At 33.7% G+C, this 22,380-nt stretch overlaps 1 protein-coding gene across 2 annotated transcripts; it reads left to right on the top strand.

Annotated features, from left to right (window-relative positions):
* The first annotated feature begins 462 nt into the window (after positions 1 to 462).
* Positions 463 to 10,954, top strand: LOC105328526 (vesicle-associated membrane protein 7). Of its 2 annotated transcripts, XR_010707712.1 has the most exons (7): positions 463 to 572; positions 5,281 to 5,429; positions 6,521 to 6,617; positions 7,342 to 7,443; positions 8,368 to 8,526; positions 8,943 to 10,531; positions 10,656 to 10,954. XR_010707712.1 is itself a non-coding variant. In XM_011429449.4 (6 exons), exons 1-6 carry the CDS (start codon positions 480 to 482, stop codon positions 9,147 to 9,149), a joined length of 807 nt encoding a protein of 268 aa, XP_011427751.4. In that variant the 5' UTR covers positions 463 to 479; the 3' UTR covers positions 9,150 to 10,954. The 2 variants fall into 2 exon arrangements, 1 of the variants encoding a protein (XP_011427751.4); XM_011429449.4 differs by having other exon boundaries at positions 8,943 to 10,954.
* The last annotated feature ends 11,426 nt before the right edge of the window (positions 10,955 to 22,380 follow it).

Genomic DNA, 22,380 nt, shown 5'->3' with positions numbered 1-22,380 from the left:
CTGTCTGGTTGTTTCATACAGGATATTACGGTTCCGCCCTTTATGCATGTACTTCCAATCCCGTACTGGCTAACAAAAAGCATTTCATAGTTAAATCATCAACCAGCTTTTACACGAACTACATGGTTACTATTATCGGTACCGTAAACATGGTAAACGTACGTCGCATATAGTTGTATAAACAGAATTTTGCAACATTGTAAGTTACGTTGACCGCAAAAAAAAAAAAATACACTTTCAAGTATCAATCTGATATTATCAAACCGGTGTTGTATAGTGTCTTTCCTCCAAACCAACATTATAGTCGACCCCCCCCCCCCCCCCCCACACACACACACACGCGGAAAGCTGTCTACATAATGGGGATTTCTCCCTTTTATACAGATTATGACCGCGGAAGGCCTTTTCTCTACTGGATTTCATCGTTTTTATGGGGGTTCTCTTTATATGGCGTAGGGCAGAGACATACAGTACTGTATATGTTAGATGTAACAACTAAAAGACATCGGGATCGAAATACAAATGATGTAAATGTATATAATTTCACCTGGAAAAGAACGCCCACCTCACAAGTAAGTTTTAATCGTTATATACCAAAACAGGATGTGACAACCCTTTATAAAGAAAATAAGACGAATTGATCATATTTGTAAACAATTTAATAATGAAATCCAATATGTAAATGTATGTGGTTGAGTGTGTAATCTTACGTGCCAATTTTTTTTTAAAGTAACGTTATGTCAACTTCTCTTTTTTCCCTATATCTTTTGTAGTATAAACAAGACGGGGCATTATCCTGTTATTAGCATCGCGGTGCTGATAACTTTTGATGTTATTCTACGTAACGTCAGAAGCGTTAAAATTATCAATAATCACTCTATATATAAAGTAACTGTGTAAAATATTACAAAACATAATATCACTTATACGCGTTTCATCACTTCATCGGAAATACACTATATACATACTTCAGCGAGAATGTTTCGTCTGTCTATATATACTCCTGTTATTGACTTCGCGGTGCTTATAACAGGAGTATATATAGAGAGTGAAAATGATTTGTCCGTCTATATATTCACTTTTAAATGGCTGGAAATTATTAGCATTGCCATGTTAATAACAGGAGTATATATAGGGAGACGATGTTCAAAAATCATTATAAAATCTCCATCAGAAAAAAACTTGGGCTTGTTTTTTTGGGGGTGTCACTATTACAGAAATTGTTCAATGCATCCAAAATACGGCTGAAATTATTAGCATCGTAGTGCTAATAACAGGAGTATATATAGAGCATATCTAATATAGAGAGAGGATGTTCAGAAATCATTATAAAATCTCCACAAAGAGAAGTATTCATGGGAAAGAGGGTTTCTTTGGGAGGTCCATCAGAAAAAACTGGAACTTGGTTTTTTGGGGGGTGTCACTATTACATAAAGTGTTCAATGCATCCAAAATACGACTGGAAATTATTAGCATCGCGGTGCTAACAACAGGGGTATATAGAGAGAGAGGATGTTTAGAAATCATTCAATAAACTTAAAGAAGGGAAGTATTCCAGGGTAAGAGGGGGCTACATGATAAAAAAAAAGGGGCTTGGTTGTTGTTTTGGGGGTCATGTCTATAAATTAAGACTTCAATAAAATGGACAATTGGCTGAAAATTATTAGCACCACAGTGCTTATAACAGGAGTATATATAGACAGCGAGACAAAGGATTTAAACATGAAAGGAGTGGAATGACAATGCATTGAAAGTCTGTGCATTGAAACCTCCAACAGGTTTACTATCTTCTAGTATTACGGAATAAACGGCAACGATGTCAGTTATTTTCATGCCCAAGACGGAAAAGTCTTTCAACATCAACCCAGGTTCATTCTTGTCAGTTTGCCTCTGAATAACAAATTAACATGCTTTGGTGGATCCAAGTTAGGGGTAGTTTGCATCAAAATATATGTTAATATATCCTTTATATAAGCAATTGTTTAGGATCTTTTTGCGAACTGCAATGCTCATCATGTGATATGACTATAAAATCATCCTGTTAGAAAAGGTACTTGATTATAAACATAAGAATATCCAGGGGAGGGGGGTGGATTTTTATTTATACAGGATCTACATGTCCAGATAGTTTGTATTATGACATCATTAAGCTGATTTTATCATGCCTATTGTTGCTCAGGTGAGCAATATGGCCCATGGGCCTCTTGTTATCCATGAGTATCCAAGATCATAAAGTATGATTTTCATATAATATGATAAAGGTGGTCTCATAAAGGTGATGCCTCATAATAGTGATGCCTCGTCTCGGTGAGCTTTGTAATCTGTGATTACCTAATGTTCAGAGGTTAGTCACAGCACTATAATATACTGGGATGGGAAACATAATGACAGATCTTAATTGGTAAAAGGACTTTTTGTTGAAATAGAAAATTGAGAAACTCAATCAGATATGAGAAATTAGTCAAAATATATAATTTCAATACAGGGTATTTGGGTTTTATTTGCTCATGGTGTGTTTCAGGACAAATAACTATAAATTCACAATTTGTCCATTTTTTAGTTAACCTGAGTAAACTCAGGTGACTTATTGCCTATTGCCTGAGGCATCTCTATGGTAAGAGGAATCCAAATTGTGAAATTCATGGCTCTACCACCCCTGGGGCGCCACATATGGGACCAAATATGCAAAATAAAAGTCAAAATTTCAAAAATCTTCTTCTCTACTCCCACACATGTGAGAAAAAAAACTGGTTGCATAGTTATGATGTCCATGAAGCCCTCTACCAAAATTGTGAAATTCATGGCCCCTTGGTCAGGGGTTCTGGCTCTAGGGTGGGGCCAATATGGCCATATAGTAAAAATGTATTAAATCTTAGAAAATCTTCTCTACTACCATATATATTTGTTAAAAACTAAATGCATGATTATGATGTCCATGAGGCCCTCTACTAAAAATGTGAAATTCATGACCCCTGTATCAGGGGTTCAGGCTCAAGGGTGAGGCTAATATGGCCATAAAGTTAAAATGTATTAAATCTTAGAAAATCTTCTTCTCTACTCCCATATTTATTTGTTAAAAACTAAATGCCTGGTTATGATGTCCATGAGGCCCTCTACAAAAATTACGAAATTCATGACCCCTGGGTCAGGGGTTCAGGTTCTAGGGTGGGGCCAATATGGCCATATAGTAAAAAATGTATTAACGAGGCCGAGTACAGAACGAGTACGCACGCTTTCGCGCAGCGTTTCATTTGTATTGTGACGTCATCTTTTTGCTTGGTTGACGCCATGGCGCGATAGTTTCAACTGCAAATATTCAGCGAAATTTGTTGAAAATGGCTCGTTTAATGCGTAAAATTAATGTTATATTGTGGAATAAACATAACTGTCTCGAAGTATAAGCTATATTTGGGCTCGGGTCGAAAACGTGAAGAGGGTTCAGCAGGCCTAACCCTCTGTCACATTTTCTTAACCCGCCTAAATAAAGCTTAATTCATATATTTCAAGACAGTAACCATGTAATTTATATTAATGACCCTTGATATGTGATGTTATATATTTTTTTATTACTTAAATATGTCTGAATGCTTTAATAATACTATAAAGATCCCCTTTTCCGCGTTTGTCAAATAAAAAATAGCCATTATCTGACAAATCTGGGAAATTGGGCATACAAAAATCAACTTTGATAAGACCCTTGGAACAAACCAGGAGGTAAAAGGTTTTTTTTATTTGACCATTTGATGCCTTTTAGCAGTAACTTTAATATGTAGAACAGAAAAAGAAATCCCTAGGGCAGAAGTTTAAAAAAATGTGCAAAATTGATACATTTCAAGCGAAATCCCATAGGGTCCTATGTTAAAGATTAACAAACTTTGAGTTGACCCCCTAAACAAACAGTGTGGTAAATGTCTTATTTTTTAATCTTAAAATAATAATTATATCAGTAGAAATTCAGGTAAAAAATTTCATTAAAAAATCTAGGGCAGAACTAATTAGACCCGGCCTCGTTAAATCTTAAAAAATCTTCTTCTCTACTCCCATATACTGTGGAATCATTTAATTTCGTGGGGGCCAATTTTCGTTGATTGTGGGTTTTTTGCTTGTTCGTTGGGATCTTATTTCATGGATGAGTCAGTTTTCAGTTTCAGTAGGTAAACCAAACCTTTTATAATAAGTTTTCGTTGAGGATGTAATTTCGTGGGCGAGGGCTACCCACGAATACCACGAAAATTGAGCCACCACGAATTCTAATGAATCCACAGTATATTTGTTAAAAACTAAATGCATGATTATGATGTCCATGAGGCCCTCTACAAAAAATGTGAAATTCATGACCCCTGGGTCAGGGGATCAGGCTCTAGGGTGGGGCCAATATGGCCATATACATGTAGTAAAAATGTATTAAATCTTAGAAAATCTTCTTCTCTTCTCCCATATATATTTGTTAAAGACTAAATGCCTGGTTATTATGTCCATGAAGCCCTCTACCAAAATTGTGAAACTCATGAACCCTTTGTTAGGGGTTCAGGCTCTAGGGTGGGGCCAATATGGCCATGTAGTAAAAATGTTTTAAATCTTAAAAAAATCTTCTTCTCTACTCCCACACATGTGGGCAAAAACTGAATACATGGTTATGATGTCCACTAACTCCTCTACCTAAATTGTGAAATTCATGGCCCCTGGGTCAGGGGTTCAGGACATGGGGGGGGGGGGCAATATGGCAATATAGTGTTAATGCATATAATGTTTAAAACTTTTCTTCTCTATTCTCACACATCTGTATAAAAAAACTGACTAATAATTATGTTTACCAGGAAGTCCTCTACTGAAATTTTAATTTTCATGTCCCCTGGAGTATGGGTTTTGACTCTAGGGCAGGGCCAAAATGGATGTTTATGTGTTAATGCTTATAATGTTAAAAATTATCTTCTTTACTCCCACACACCTGAAAGGAAAACTGAATTCATGATTTTGTAGACCAGATCTTTCAGTTTTTTGCCAAAATTATAGGTTTCACAGTTCTTTTTGAAAGATTTCATGCAGGGAAGTGGTCATCATTACAAATTTATAATTTTTCTACTCCAGTATGAAACCTAATTAATTAGATGCATATATAAGACTCCTTGACAAGTTTATGTTTTGGTTATATGCTACTCAGGTGACCGTTAAGGCCAATTGGCCTCTTGTTGATTATCTTATTCCTATAAATGCATATGACAAAAGTAACAAAATCTTTTTATTTTCTGGCCTATGCAACTTATGTTTTTTTTTTTTCAGATGGCGATCACTTATAGTAGTATATCCAGAGGGACAACTATTCTTTGCAGTCATCAGACTGGCTCTGGATCCTTTGAGAATGTGGTACAGTCAATAATCAAAAACATTCCCACTAGGAATGATGGCAAAACAACCTACCAATCAGAGAGGTAAATAAAGTTATTTAAGTAGCTATCCTGCACTATAGAACACACCAACACACAGATATATGTATGCAAACGGTACATTATAGAAACAGGATGATATTAATCAATAAATCCGTGGTAAAAATTCTAAATAAATCCTTCTCCATGGAGATGGACCTAATCAAGCTTTCAGTTTGATACACACTGGTTTAAAAACTGGTATTTTTATTACTTAAATGGTACAGTGGTGACATCATCTTCAAAATGATTAAACAACAAAAGGGTGTAGCAATTGTTCTCTCTATAACATGCATGCAATCATTTATATCGTTGTGCCTAAATTATTTTATGTTTAATTTATGTTTTATCAAATTTTGTTTGTTTGTTTACTTCTTTATTTAATTCAAGTTCCTTTGAGCACAATGAAAATAAATTTGTTTACTGTGATGAGTGAGCAAATCCAGCAATTATTTCCACCCACTTCACGCATGGAGGATTTTTTTGTGCAAGCTAGACCATGTAAAAAAATTAACAGAAAGTAGAAGATTAATTATACTGGACTATGTGCATATGTGAAGTAGTTGTCTCTCAAGCTTTTAAATTGCAACCATTTTGCAGTACAAAAGCTTTGCACTACTTTCAATATGTTACATATGGTTTATTTATTATTTAAAAAAAATACAATTTGTGAATTTAACAATGATTAACAACTCTTAACTGTATTTAACAAATATGATTTACATTTGTAAAAATCTATACAGTATTAATGAATGAAATCAATTGTTATTAAAGGTTAATTTACAGTGAAATAAAGTTATATAAGCATTCATGAGTTAAAGTTTATTTAATATAGTTTAACTGATGATCTGTAACTATGGTTAATTGTCTATGAATTATAGTTTACAGTTGATGCACCTATTAACTAACTGTAAAATTATGTTAATTAGTTAATTTTTTGTGAATTTGGCATACCTTTAAAGTATATAATCACATAAAAACTTGGTTTACTATGCAGTATATGGTTTTGACAAGGTTAGCAATTCTTGCTCCTTATAGCATTTTGTTTGACATTCTCTTTTCATTTCTGATTTATTTTTTGTTTGCTAAACTTTCAGTTATTTATTCCACTGTGTGATAGAAAATGGCATGATTTATTTGTGTGCTGCAAACCCCGACTTTGGAAAAAAACAACCTTATGCATATTTAGCGGAGGTAACTATTCAAAAATAGGAAACAAAACATGCTTTATGAAATTTTATTTTAAAATTGATCAGATACAAATATACTAAATAGGTTGTTCACAAAACTTTCATTGCTAGTCCATGGAACTGCAAGCTTAAGTGAACTTTTCTAATTATTTTTTGTCCAGCGGCCTGCTATCTGTCTGAAAATCAGTTGGTTGAATTATAACCAAACTTGGCACAAAGCCTTATATACTTAGATGAAGGGAAAACAACACTGTGAAAGTAAGATGAGTCTTCCCGAAAAAAAAAAATCCCAGTACACCAAAATGCCAACATTTTTATCAAGGATTCTTTTTATAGTGTGCCAGAATCTAAATTGTTCAAGCTGAAATCCTTGAGATATAGTGGAGTGCTAGTTATGAATAGTCCCAGCATTTAGGGAAACATCTTGGAAAAGTCAATGCTACAGTTATATATTTCTATGCATGCGTTGGTATATTGTTTATATTATGAACCAAACCAGTAATGGGGCACAAGGAGAATAAAAATAGGAACATATTTTGGATGCAGACAATTATTTCTTGGTTAACTTACAGTGTATTTCAAGCCATAACTAAATCTGGTTTTCTAAATTGTTTGCAGTTGTTTGAGTGTATCTTAATTATATAATTTAATAAATCACTAATCACATTTTCATATTTTTGTAAGCTCATTTCATATGGAAGATCATTATAAATATTTAAACTTTGTAGATTAAGCGAAAATTTCAGAGTGGAACACTCTCGATGAAGGCTGTGAATTGTGGATTGCATGAACTGGACAGTGAGTTTGGATTCATCATGGCTCAGGATATGGTAATAAAAGTTGTGTCATTTTCAAGATACAAACCTTATGAGGGAGGATGATAAAAATTAGAATTCAAGATAAATCTAGAAAAACTGTGTAATTATCTTTCCTGTTAGTCATAACGACAATCCCATTGAATATTTTATGTAAAAGGAAAGGAGGAATGGGCATTTAAATACAATGAATATATATGGCTAGACTGGGAATTGAACTTGGGACCACTGCAACTCTACCGGTAGTCAGGAGCTCTTCCATTGAGCTTAACCAAGGCCAATATCTATTGTCCATATAGCCCCAACTACTTCATTTTTAAAAATCCATAAAGTGCTTTATCTACTTCTTATTTCCTCATATTGCAGTATCATATTTGCAAAAAGTTAATATGATTTTGCAAAAAGTGATTTCAGCAAAACATATATTTCCTGTAGTACAGTACTGTAGATTCCTCATTTAATGCAAGTACTTAATTCCGCGATTGAACGGTTTACCATCAAATTGCAAGAACATAAAATGGCAAATGCAGAAAATTTATCATAGTTTCATGTAGTTTACATATGTTAGAAAATTAAAAGCGAGATTTTAAAATTTGCGAGACGGGCTTCTCAGCATTTTATGCGGATATTATTTCCTTGCGTTTAATTAGGAAATCACAGTGTAGCATTCATCAGTTGCCAATGGTTTTAGTTGGTGTTATAGTGGTTTTGCAAGGTTCTTTTGCCCAGTTATTCCTTCAATAGTGCCTTGTCCAATGATATATGAAAGGACATGGAATGTAGTATACTAGTATCACTTAATTATGTTTTATGGAATATATGATCAGCTATAAATTATCAAAGGAAAAAGGCCCTAGGTTACAGTATAGAATGATAATTGGTTAATTTTGTCATACATTTACTTTATTTGTCTATTTCTATTGAATTTTTTTTTAATAGGAGAAATTTTCCAAACCAGGTGCAGGAGATCATGTATCTACTTTACGATCTCAAGTGGATGATGTCAAAAATGTTATGACGCAAAACATTGAAAGAGTTCTAGACCGGGGAGAAAGACTAGAAAACTTGATTGACAAAACAGAAGAATTAGAGGCCAGTGTAAGTTCAGCCATTTTCACAACTCTATTATGATAGTTTTGTTGAAAAAATTTCAAGACCGATTCTGTTTCTATGAACAGAGTTTGTTTTTGATTAAGAATCATTCTGATAGTGTATCTTTAGTCAAAGTGAGATGGGTATTTCCCATAAAATTTAATTTCAGGGTCTTGAAAATGAATGATACCTGTTATAGTTGAGAAATATAAGATATGATATAAGTTGGGACCAATAAAATCATTAATATTTTGTAACTCCGATAAAAGTACAGAAAATTTATCACTTATGGTATTGATGAAACAGGGGGGGCAGGGACAAAACAGTATTTACAATTTCATTTCTTTTTGCAAGTCAGATACTTATTTTACTCACTTATTATAAAGCTACCAAATATTTAATACATTCTGTTCTTTTTGTAGTCATCCCAATTTCAGAAAACTGCCAGAAAAATAAGGAAGAAATACTGGTGGAAAAACACCAAGATGATGATCATCATCGGTGTCATAGCGTTCATTGTCCTCGTAGTCATCGTTATTCTGATACTCAATGGTTTAAAAGTATTTAGCAAAGAAGATTCAAAAACAACGGTTGCTCCTACCACTAGTAAATCTCTATCAGGTGTTTGATTTGTACTTTGTTTGTTGTATTTTTATAGTTAATCAATTGAAAATGGAGATACAGGTTGTTAAATTTTACTTATTAAATCAAATTGACTTTGATTATGTTCTGCAAAAGTGGAACTTAAAATTGTTTTTAGAGTTCTTCAACATTTTTATTCAATTAATTTTGAACATTTTAATGAAACTGCAGAATTCTTAAACAACAAGTAAATTTTTCATTTTTTATCTATGAAGTGCATTGTTCATAATTTCAATTCACTGTATGTATGTGAAATATATGAATAACATTTTGAAGTTTTATTATCACTAATTGTCTACATATGAATGCACAGGTTGAAGATCACATTAAATTTTCATTGTCTTGTCCTCAGTTTTAGCTCACCTGACTTACGTGACAATTTTTTATCAAGATTTGTCTTCAATTTTGGCATCTGTCCACCTGTTTGTCTGTCAACATTTTTTTATTCCACTTTTGGAACAACTTAGCTGATATCCATCAAATTAGACACAAAACTTCTGTTCAATTTTTTTTCACAAAGATGCCACACTCTCTGGCTTGGAGGAAAGTTAAATAAGGAATGATATTTATAGCATCCAGAGTTTGATAAATTTTGTATTCAGGTTGTATAGTTAGTTCAAGTTTTTTCAAACCATGAACCACAAGGGTTTGGAAAGGGTTGCATTGGGATTCAAAGTTCATCAACAAATGGAAAGGGGTAATTCCTTTTGGTGTCAGTGTAACGAGATGTCATAGTCTTACATAATGTTTGCCATATTCTATCCTTTCCTTGTAACTCGATCATTGGACACTGCTCAGGTTAGCATGTTGTCCATACATGTAGGTGTCTTGTTTTGTTTTCAAATGCAACTACTGATCAGTCTTGTATATTTTGGTTTTGGTCCTATTCCATTTGGTGTCAAGAAACAACTTCCCTAGTCTTAACCATTTCTGATGCTAGGGCTGATTTCCATTGAAAAACTGAGGTGAATTTTTCTGATCAAGTTTTCAGTGTATCTGTTAAATTTTGGCATCAATGACATATGCATCTGAAATAAACTTTTCACTTCCACCTCTTCTTCTTCTGAAACCGCTGGGCCAGTATCAACCAAACTTGGCTCATTGTGGCACCCTTGAGTGAAAGACTTTTTAAAGTTGAATGTTTCAAGTTAATTAAGGGCCAGGCCCAGCAGGAGAGGGATTCAAAGATGGAAAGAATTGTGAAATTGATAGAGATGCAAATTAGAATATGGAACTTTTAAGTTAAGTACCAAGGGCTCAGAGAGAGAGAGTGTTATATACTATAGGTAAGCCATATAGTAACTAAGAAAATATTGTGAAAGAATCTTCGCTAGCCAAGGATTTCTGATCCGCACTATTCCTCACGAAGGTGAGGAGCGGTGCGGATCTGAAACCTTTGGCTAGCAAAGATGGTGTGAAAGAAATTTATGTGTTCTTGCTTTTAAAAAATGTTCACTCTCTTCTCTAACCATATGTTTTTTTGAAATATGAAGTCAATTTTTCCAGTTTTGAATCTGATATGAATTGTGGTATACATGTAAGTGTTAAATTTCTTTTTAACAAAGTACCATCTGTATTACAATGATTGGTTTTTATTACCTTGATAATGAAATTATAAAAAGTAAACTGTTATTTATCATTTACCAGTTTAAAGATACCGGTACTTAAATTTTTGTCTTAAGTATTTACACTGTATTCTTACACAATGTATATTTGTTATTGTTGAGATGAAGAAAATTAATTTTTGTGAAACTGAAGGCCGACGGATATGTGTAATAAAAATTGATCTACATGTGTATTTTTTTTTATGATGTTCAGCTGTTCAACTATTGAAATGGCTGCAATTTATAGATATAAAATGGAGCAATAATTTGGAATATTTTTACAAAAACAATTGTTATGATGACGATTATTTTCATCACTATCAGCAGTTGTATATTAAGAGGCACATGTCATTCTATATGATGTACATACAGTACATGTATATATAAAATACAGAAAACACTGAACAGAAAATTTATTTCGTTTTATTGCATTCTTCAATTGTATACGTGCAATTTTAATAAATATTCAAAGCAAAAAAAAAAAATATAGAAAGTAATCTATGCAAAAAAAAATTACATTAACAGTTACCAGAAAATATTACCTGTAACCTTAACATGTAACTATATATTAAATGGATTCATTATTCTTTTTCTTTACATTCTGGACCCAGTTTTCTCAACATTTCATTTAATTTAATGCGTTATTATAAGTCTAAAGAATCATTAAAATTCGCCTCTCCATTGTCTGCTTGTTCTCCTCTCATTGATCAGTGGCTGGTCCGCTCATTCACACAAAACATCCACAGAGTCAACAAGAGAGACTAGCCCAGCAGAATTTTCACGTTCTTTCAGAATATTTAATATATACTCAATATACTCACGCCATCTTGGATTGTGTGTCTGTACACTTTCGTCTGCCCGCATACATCCTTTTCCTAATTTCTCCAGTTTCGCGAGTTTACGTTTATTATTACTTCTTGTAAACTGACCAGTACTAGTTTTTAAGGTATCCCACTCCTCAATGTTCTTGTATCAAGAATTTCTTGAGAATATATCATATGAGTGTGTGTAAACAATATTTAAACTGAAGTCACCTCTACCGGTCGTCTAATGTCACAACTAAGCTCTCTTCTAGTTACGCCCCTGTCACACTGTCACCGTTGCGATTTTGAACTATGACAGCGTACGAATTCAATATTCGCACTTATTCGGGGTTCATCGTAGAGAGGTATGTAGTAGTAGGCTATCTTCCTTCATCGCAGCAAATTGCTAATTCACGCGGCGATTGTTTTGTGCATGTTTAAAACAATCGTGCCTACAGTACGATTTTTAAGTATTCGCAGACTTTTCACACGATACTCGATCTGCACTCAATTTAGTATAGATATATATTTCCGTACGAACTCGTAAATTTTCCTTGGAATACCGTGTATCAATCGTATAATTTCGTAGTCATTCTAAGGAGAATCGTATGCTCGTGGGAAGATTTCAATGCGTTCGTTACTTAATCGCCCAAATTCGTACGTGAATCGCCACAACTCGTACCCGTCCTGTTATCGCACAAACATCGTACATTGTCAAACGGACATCGTGATCGTGCCGTACTTATAATGAATTATCGCAAGGCTGGTATGAAAATAATGCGATTTTAAACTTTTAGTAATTCGTTGGCAATCGTAGTATAAATCGTGACAATGGCTTTTATGCGTGTTTATAAATTTTCAACGAAAAGGGAATTTCCGGGTGTCTTTATCAAATAAAAAAAAACACGAGACACCACCGACCTCCTTCTTCTTAAGATAAACACACGGCGAAATAAATTCCGACTTGAACCACGTGATTGATAGTATTCGAATAGACTTCACGCTGTAAAAGATGTCATGGTCACTGTCTCAATCACTTGGATCATCCACAAATACAGCGAATATTTCAGTTTTCTTTAATTTACAAAATTTACATTTCATGATGGAAATGGGTGGGTGTAAATGCAAAATTTACGACTATAAAATTTGTTTTTACGCCCACTCAAATAAGTCTTCCAAAATCAAATTATTTAAGCAGTTTTTAATACATTTTGAAAGCTGATTATATTTCCATCTTATTGATCAGTTGTTTCGGGTTGTCTTTCTTATTCAACTGAGCTGTTCTGTTGTATGTCCGTCTCTCGACCCTCTCCCGGGAATTCACTCATTGGAATCAATTGTCTCCACTCTCGTAAAAGATAGTTATGGGAAAACGTGTTTATTTGTAATAATTTTTTAAACGCAAAATGCTTTTATCTGCTCGCTACAAAGTCTACGTCCTCCGATAGAGCATTCTTCTCACAACCCCAACCCCCCACATTTCCATTGGTACTTGTAACTTGCATTTGTTTAAATTTAAACTGCTAATTAATTGGGAAATGTAATAAAATTATTCCAAAATGTGTTCGAGTTATCTGTTTATTACAAAATTTATAAAACAACTGATTTGGATGATTTATCTGAATGATGTACTTATAGTAATGGCTGAGTAACCTCTTGGGCAGGATAACAAATGGAACATTAAGAGGGACAAAATAGAATTAGAAAGGGAAATTTTGCAACTTTAAAGTGGTTCAATTTTACATCAGTGGGGTTGAAACATCATCAGGAACAGGGACAAAGATAGCCCATTGTTTGACAAGCTTCTGGGCCCGATAAGTTTGTTGCAAACAAAGTAAATATGCTGGCCTAGGTTTAAGCCTCAGGTGTCTATTGAATTGGGGTCCTTACAGGAAAAATCCAAGTCGGGGCCACTGTGCACATTAAGCTGCCGGGTGTAATGCTGATATAAAGTTTTCTTTTGTATTGATTGCCTCAAGATGTACTTCAATTACATAGACTTTGTAGCAGTGTGTTTAAGTGATAAGTTAAATATTAAACTTTAAACAAAAATCAATACTGATCATGAAGCACAATGTCCCCAATTTTTTGGCGGGGGTCCAGAGAAATCGCACCGAATGATTTTAATATCAAGCGATGTTCCTTAAAGACTATTTGAAAAGCGTGACTCTATTGATCCCCAGTTCACACTGAAAAGTAAACTGACGGTATAATTATTTGCTGTTGGTGGCTTAGACCAGGTGAGGTAAGGTAGTTAGTGATAGCTGTACTGACATATAAAATTACATCTTGCCACAGCATGCGGATGCTGTGGAATTTCTGTAATTTATGGCTACGTGAAAGTGATGGTGTTAGGTAATCGTGAAGAAAGGAGAAGGCGAAATGGGGGGGGGGGGGGGGTGTATGTCGCTGTCTGCGGATGAATTTTTTTTGACATATCATTGGGTTATTCCCCTTGCACTTGTTTGAAAAAAAAACTTTCAGCTAAGATGGTCAGTTTTTTTTACATAATAATGTATTGTATATTTTCATTCATTTTAATGACTTTATTAAGCTCATTATTGATTTTTTTTTCAAATCAAATCAAATATGTGCTTTCTTTAAACATGCTATTTAACCAACACCCCCCCCCCCCCCATCCGATAATCTGTAGGTCTGTCTCTATTTAAAAGTGAGACGACAAGATTTCACAGAGCGACTGGGAATATTTCTTTTGTTTGTTTAGTGAGAGGTTATGAGATTTAAACTTGACAGCAGTTAAAAAAATGTTCGCAACATTTACCTGTGTATTATCAGGTGATAGCCGGGGTAGTGTAGAGTTACATCCAGGGCGAGACAAGTATGCTTTGGGAGAAAATAATTCTGGATACACAATGAAAGAGTTTTGTTCAACTTTAAGTACAATCTCTTAATCTAGGTGTCAGAGAAATTTACACTGATTGTGTACGTTTTTTTCAACAACTTTCCAAAATTTACCAAAATTAATCAACTTTTTTTTTGGAGTTGGGTGTCTTCTTTCTTTAAAGAGACACATAACAGATCATTTATCATTTAACCTGTTTCTTGATTTGATATGTAGACATGCAGAGAGTAAAATCCTGTGTTTACTAATGTTTAAATAACAGAGTCATCTGATAGCGTTGTGCTTCTGACCCACGTGAACATTTTTTTTCTTTGTTACTTAATAGCCATTGCAATATTGGTCCAAATTATCTTGTTATTGAAGAAATCAATATGGTCATGATTTGCTAGATTCCTATACCATACTAATAGACACTTGTTACAGAGGACACAGATCTTTAAGCAGGAGAAGTCATAAATATTTTTTTATAAAATAAACACCCCCCCCCCCCCCAAAAGGGAGATAACTTTAAAAAAAAAAGAGAGAGAAATCTAAAAAACAAACAAGCAAGAAGCCGTTTGATTTTGTTATGCTGTTTACTAAATTAGAATTGTTTTAATATTTTTGTGTCTATTAGTTTTACAAGCTCTTTCTGTTCTTTTGTCTCCTACTTAATTGGTGAAGTGCATGGTAAAACCAAGACTGAAGTGAATATGTTGCAGGTTTAGATCCATGGTTAGACGGTATCTAAATGTTGTTTGAAATAAGTTATTTTAGTATTAAAACTTGTATAAGTTAATCTGTCACTTCATGGATATTTTATTGTATTATACTAAATAATTCTTACACAGATAATGCAGATATCTCAATACAGATGTAAATTAAAAAAAAAAATGAATACCTCAAAGTGATTCAATCAGCAAAGAAATAAAAGCTCTACACTGCAAAAGACGCTATCTATTACTGCAGATACATGTATGTTCTTCGGTAATTCTCATCACCGACATCAGATAATACTAGGAGGTGAAATTGTTTGCACTGCGTACTCGTACAATTTGATGTTTTATTAGGCTAAACAATATTGCCAGATTAATAATGATTCAACTCAATAATGATTATCACGTTGTTGCCGTTTTGATAAGATACCCCCCCCCCCCCCGTCATCACACGCTAGGCTGCGGTAAACTGTAATGGTGGGTCTACATCCACAGCTTCTGATTTCACATCAATTTCCGGAGATTTTGTGTTTGTGTTTTTGGCTGTGGTTGTTCGTATATTTCTCACGTTGATTAATTATTAATTAAGAAAAGAAGTCACGACAAATCAAAATAATTTGTAACAAAAAAGTAATACAACATTATATAAAATTGAATTACAAATTAGTCATTGTATTGAATTGTAAACTGATAACTAATACTGCAATAAAAACTTTAGCTACTGGATATTCATACAACAAAACTTTTTTTATGTTCCATAAACAATCTATAGGAAAGTATTTAATTAAGGGTCACCATTTAGTGAGACTAATAAGTGAGTATCGGCAATTTGTTGCGTCTTATCTGGGGACACTTTTAGGAGGTATTCAAATGAGTGTGAATGGCCTTTTATTTGTATTCCAGAGGAAGAGCAGAAGACATTAGAAACAGAACATGAAAACTTTATTGATTGTCTAACATCCACACCAAGAAACAGTTAATAACAAGAGAGAAGCACTGCAGTTCAGTAATCCCTAATGTGATATTTTATCGATATTGGCCTCTTCTATGTGATTAATCATTAATAGATGACTCTGGGTAAAAGCTTTCTATTGTACGACTAGCTGCTGTCCTCTACTGGTGGATTTATTGTTTGGTTTTGTTACAACACCGTTGAGCTGGTATCTAATCATTTCACCTGTTCATACCTGTACAGTAAATGAATATTGATCGGGGGCTTGTTTTCATCGTATTTCTATTATTATTTTAATTTTTTATTACAGTTTGTTCTCAGTGACAAAGTATTATTTTTTTGTTTACTGTTATTTTATTTAAACTAATTAAAATTGTTTAATTGGACATCATCTAAAACCTTTCCAGCATTGTGAAACATTGACTGGTCATATAATGGCCCTCTGACTTGACTTGAATGCCACTCTTTGCACCTCACATTTAGTAGTTAATGCTATCATCGGGATGTTAACACGTGATTGTTGATGATAAACCAGTGCTGTCATTGATGAAGTACGGTACTTGAAACCAAATTATGGACAAAAGCTAGTAATTACATTACTTTATTACTTCATTACACTTTGATTGAATGTTTTTCTATTTCACATTCATATCATTGTGTTTATTGCTCAGGCCTAAACTATTACAGTTCAAGTGTACTTTACTGAATGTCACCTGTCTATCTGTTTATTATTTCACAAATTTTAAAAAATCTTGGCACAGGGCATTCTTGAGTAAATGAACTTCAAAGTCTCTATAAAAGAAAAACCACGCTCCGTTCTAAGGGAAGATAATTAAGAATTAGTGGAAAGTGATGAGTATTTTAAAAATCTCGTGATGAACCTAATAAGTCAGTGATATAAAAACTTATCCATTAGCTTCTTTGTACAAATGCATGTGGTAGACGTAGTGTGATCAAACAATGACCCCCTCAGAGGTCATGAAGGGGCCTAGTAGGTGGCTCGTCATAGAAATCAATAGAAAAAAGATTCTTCTAAAGAAGAGGACAACCACAACTTGTGAATGTATTACAATAATACATAGTAAAAGTAATATAATATTCAAAACTTTAAATTCATCTGGTTTTAAAAAAGGCCACAATTATGGTGAAGGGGGAATTCAATTTGCCATGAAAAATATTCATTGTAATACTGATGACCTGAATTGATAATGGAGCCCCAGTTAAAAGGAAAAAAATCTTTTACTTCAGATATATGCAATTTGTGATATTACTATGCAAACACCCTGATATACCCGTAATGTAGAGTCTTTGTAACTTAACAAGATTTCACATGAAAACTCTTACTCAGCTTAGTAATGTGACCCATGGGCCTCTTGTTCGAATGGTATTTATCTTCATTTAGAATCTTCTTTTTAAAAAGAAATCAAAACATCAAAATATTAACCATGGCAAAAATGTTCCACATATGGACACCGGGAAATTATGTGTGCACATGCAATTAATCCTGAAGAATTAGTTGAAGTCTTCATGAAAAAAGCCTTTTTTAGGTTGTGATAATTGGAGTTGGAAAGCTTTTGCAGTTTTTTAAATACAATCACTATAAATTAAAAGGTTTTTATAAAGCTCTATGAGTGGCCATTTAACATAGGATAAGACTTTTTAAGGATGTTTGGCTGGATATCGTGGTCACAATGATTCAAGTAAATCAAATTTATCACATAGCTGGTAGGAAACTGTTTCAATTCCACTGTGATGTGGAGGTATTGCTATAAAATATTCATTTGACTTTTTAGATCATCTTATTGTCTAGATTTTTACATATGACAGGTTTTTTTTTAAATATAGAAAACACTAAAAATCACATATTAAATTATTCTTGAGGAACAGACAAAAGGTGATAATTGTTTATTGTTCCAATAGTTTTATTGAGATTTTTTTCATTTATATTCACATAAGATAGCGATAAGTAACTAGATTCTATCTCATTTCATTTACCAATACGACTGCTCTCAGTATCCTGGACTAGCCACATCAGGCCATTAAGCTGTCATCTTGGGCACATAATATGGATTTTGTAGAGAGATGAAATAGATGAACTGAATACAAATGGGTTCGGGTTAAAATATTGGATGTTTCAGGGTTGACTTTTATTACAGCACCACCGCTACACTCAGTCTAATCAACAATATTGCCTGATCACTCGCTGAAAAAAAAGCTTTTATTAATTTAGTCTTAATCTGATGAATGCATGTAGTCTTTGAGATCCCCAACTTGCCTGTATAGATCAAGGGAAGTGTTATTGTTACCATATAGAATTATTGTCGGGTTTCTCCTTGAAAAGCAGTGTCATTTCTAATCAGGCAGGGACAATTCCACCAATAACTGCTTACCCCACACACAATATTTTCCTCCCCAAACCATTTTGGCACGTAAGGAAAATTAACTGTCACTTTTACTTTGGTGTATGTATTATTACCACTGACTATCAAAATATTCAACTACTTATATATTTTTTATGAGTTGAAAATTTCAAACTGAATTTTATTAAAAAAAACCCCAAAAATCATAAAGATTGTGCTTTATTTTGTATAAACATATATTGAAGAGGAGGGAAATAATTCAGAAGAGTTATAGCCCTTTGTCTTCTGCAGCAACTGTAGCCGGTAAAGGAAGCTATGTTGTGAATAAAAGATTATCCAGTAACCTAATCTGGGGGAAAGGACATTCAGAATATTTCTGATAAAGTGGTTGATTTTTGGATGGCAAGTAATTAGACAATGTCTAAAATCAATATTCTTTGTAGCAGTAGTGTGGAGGCTGCTTTGCTGGCAGTGAGCGGGATGGTGTTTGTTCATCACATACCGGCATTATTGTATTGCATGACGATAAAGAAATTGATTGATCACATTAAATGACAGGACAGAAAACCAGTGAAAACATGACAGCTACTTGACTGAAGAAGTGAGGACACTTATTTAATTTAGATAATGTGCTGCATCACAATCAATGTATGATCCCTCAACTCCTTCCGACATTTTTCTTCCCAGGTCTCAATAAATTTTCAAAACACTAGCATTGAAAAATTAAGTGAAATTAAATAAAACCCACAGAAATCTTAATTAGGCATGATTGATATCATTATGTTTCTGATATCATCTATTTGGTAATTTAAAGTAATTTGATGTTCCAAGTCCATTAATCTATTTATTAAGTACAAAGTATCTAAGGCAGGGATGGGTGCTCGTGCATGAACCTTTGCATATACTGTAATCCAAGAATTATACATGCACATCATCTATTATCGACGACCTGATAACCAATCTGTAACAACTGATTTCTGCTAACAAGGACTTATATCTTTATTCCCCCCATGTGCAATAACAAGTCTTTGACGATAAATATCTGCAAGCTAAGGTTGCGGATCTTGCAAATATTTATTGTATGCATATAATACTTAGTTTACAGTATTCAAACCCCGCTGAGCTTCCACTATATACACAATGAATTACTATAGATCATAGCTGACCTTAGACAAACAAATCCAAACAGTTAAACGTTTTGGTCTCTCTTGATTGTAAATGATCCCTACTTTATAGTTAAAACTATTGGGTCACAAATAAGGTTTATTTAAGGGTAATGTATTTCAAACTTGCTAGATGATCATAGGTAAATGTAAACTATTTGTTGATATTAAAACAAAAATATCAACCAAATATTAAGCCAGAATGGGACTCCTCCATATTGTGACATACTTCTTATGGAAATAAACAGTAAAATCAAGTAGAATTTCATAAATGTTTTCTTTCTCAAAATTGTTAACATAATGGTGTAGTCCCTTACCAAAATATTGACCTTCTGGCAACACATTCTGGCATTATTGCAGCAATACTGCAGCAACATTCTGGCAACACATTGCGGCAATGTTGCTGCAGTAGCGTTTTTCGTATGCAAATGAGATTGCGGCAATATTGCCAGAAAGATGTTGCCGCAAAAGTTTTGCCGCAACATAATGTTGCGACAACACCTTTTCGGCAATACGTTGCGGCAATGTTGCTGCAGTAGCGTTTTTCGTATGCAAATGAGATTGCGGCAATATTGCCAGAAAGATGTTGCCGCAACAACACCTTTCTGGCAATACATTGCGGCAATGTTGCTGCAGTAGCGTTTTTCGTATGCAAATGAGATTGCGGCAATATTGCCAGAAAGATGTTGCCGCAAAAGTTTTGCTGCAACACATTGTTGCGACAACACCTTTCTGGCAATACATTTGCATAAGAAAAATGACATTGCAGAAATATTGGTTCAATGCATTTTCTGTGCTCTGGCATCAATGGTACAATATATGCAATATTTATAAATAATAAATGTATACAGTAAATCAGTCATGTATATTATATTAATCTACAACCAAAATGAAAAAAAAATCTTTCATTGCCATTACAGTTTTATTTTTTTAAAGATGCAAAAAGGTTACAACAAGACTAACATTTTGCATTACATTAAATTTGGACTTTTCAAAAATAAAAAATAAAAAAAAGTTTGTGATTATACAATATTAAAGAAGTAAAAAAATTATTTTATTCAATGTAACATGTACAAAATAAGTATTGAATTAAAAATATAATGTTTAATACTAGAGACCTGAAACTGGAATTTCAACATGCTTATAAAGGACACCAGTTAAAATTAATAATCTTTAAATTTAACACATTTTATAAATACAAATATATAAAGACAAATATGATGAACAAATCATGATGAAACTTGACTAAAAGTACTCGGCCAATCAGTGACAATTTGGTGCTGCAGAATAACATGTATTGCAGTTTGATTGACACAACGCGCACAGACGGATATGGACAAAAGTTCACTGTTTACCGTAAGCAAAGCTCAAACCATATTGTTTACAAGTCCTGCACAACCACTTGCTGTATTACGATTGATCAAGGCATTCGTCCTAGGCATTCCAAATGTCCTTTTTTGACAGTCTCGTGGGCATTCTAATTTCACACATAAACAATCACAAAAACAGCTATCAGAATATCACAACAATATCCACATTGTAATTCAGCAGTGAGCACTGTTGTGTATATGTTCCTCTCCATAATCTTAAACAAATTATGCCATCATTCTTTTTTGGTTGCCAGTTGCACCATTCATTTAATCAGTAAGGTGACAGCTTTTTTCATGGTTTTCTTCAGGTCTGTGTAACACAGGGCAGACCTACTGGGAAGATAAATGGATTTCATATAAGCACATTGGCAATTGTTTTCATATTTTAAGCAGTTTCCCTTCAAAAATTTTTTAAATTACATTATAAAATTACCAAAAATATGCCTCGGACCCCTTCCCCTGGCAAACTCAAATAACCGTCGGACCCCCCCCCCCCCCCTTCGAATTAAATTCTAGATCCGCGCATGGTTCTTAAACAGTGTTGAACCCATTGGTATAATGGAAGATCGCAGTCTTTCGGTTTATTTTCTTATAACAAACATGTTTAAACTGCCATTCAATGAATATATTTTTATTGCTAAACTTACATTTTCAAAAACGTGCTCATGCAGATGGTGCAGGGGATGTCAACACTCGATTCGTTCACTCAGATTCGTCCTCAGTTCAGCCGTTGATTTTTTTTTTTACAGATAAACACTCCATTGACAGTGGGTATTTTTTAACCTTGTTTACAGATAATTCCCGTATTTGATTCATTTCACCATCTCCAGTGCAAGTGATGGCAGGAGGCTCGATGGCAGACAACATGGCAGCTTCGAATGTTAAAATTGGCGGTTAGCGATTTGATCGACCAATCAGCGCGCGCGTAACTTAACATTGAAACGAAAGTAAAAGTGGAAACAAGCAGCATACGAAAATTCTTAATTCAACATGCATCGAGCAGTTTAGATACTCAAATCTAAGTAGACTGATATTTTAACTTAATGAAAAAGAATATACCGTTACAAAAGAACAGACAGGTTGGTATTCACGTAAAACATGAGTGGGGGGGGGGGGGTGATTCAAACTGTCTTTTATAGTGAAACATCGTAATTAACCATGCATAACAGTTATATGCCATTGAAGAGAATATCACTTGATTTTTTTAATTGAGACTTTCTTAGAATAAGACTTTAATCATAAAATATTTATTAGATTTAATTTTTTCGACTTATTATTTTTTGGGGGGAAATATGTATACAAAAGCAATTCATGCAATTATGATTATCAGTTTTAGACTTGTGCTGAATGTGTAAAATTTTGTAAGTCTAAATTCTGCTAAAGCTTTTGCAAGCTCGGTAAGCATAAT

The sequence above is a fragment of the Magallana gigas genome, chromosome 7, assembly GCF_963853765.1.
Source record: "Magallana gigas chromosome 7, xbMagGiga1.1, whole genome shotgun sequence".
NCBI classification, from domain to species: domain Eukaryota; kingdom Metazoa; phylum Mollusca; class Bivalvia; order Ostreida; family Ostreidae; genus Magallana; species Magallana gigas.
The sequence above is the reverse complement of the archived record's forward strand: the minus strand, read 5'-3'. Positions and strand labels throughout refer to the sequence as shown.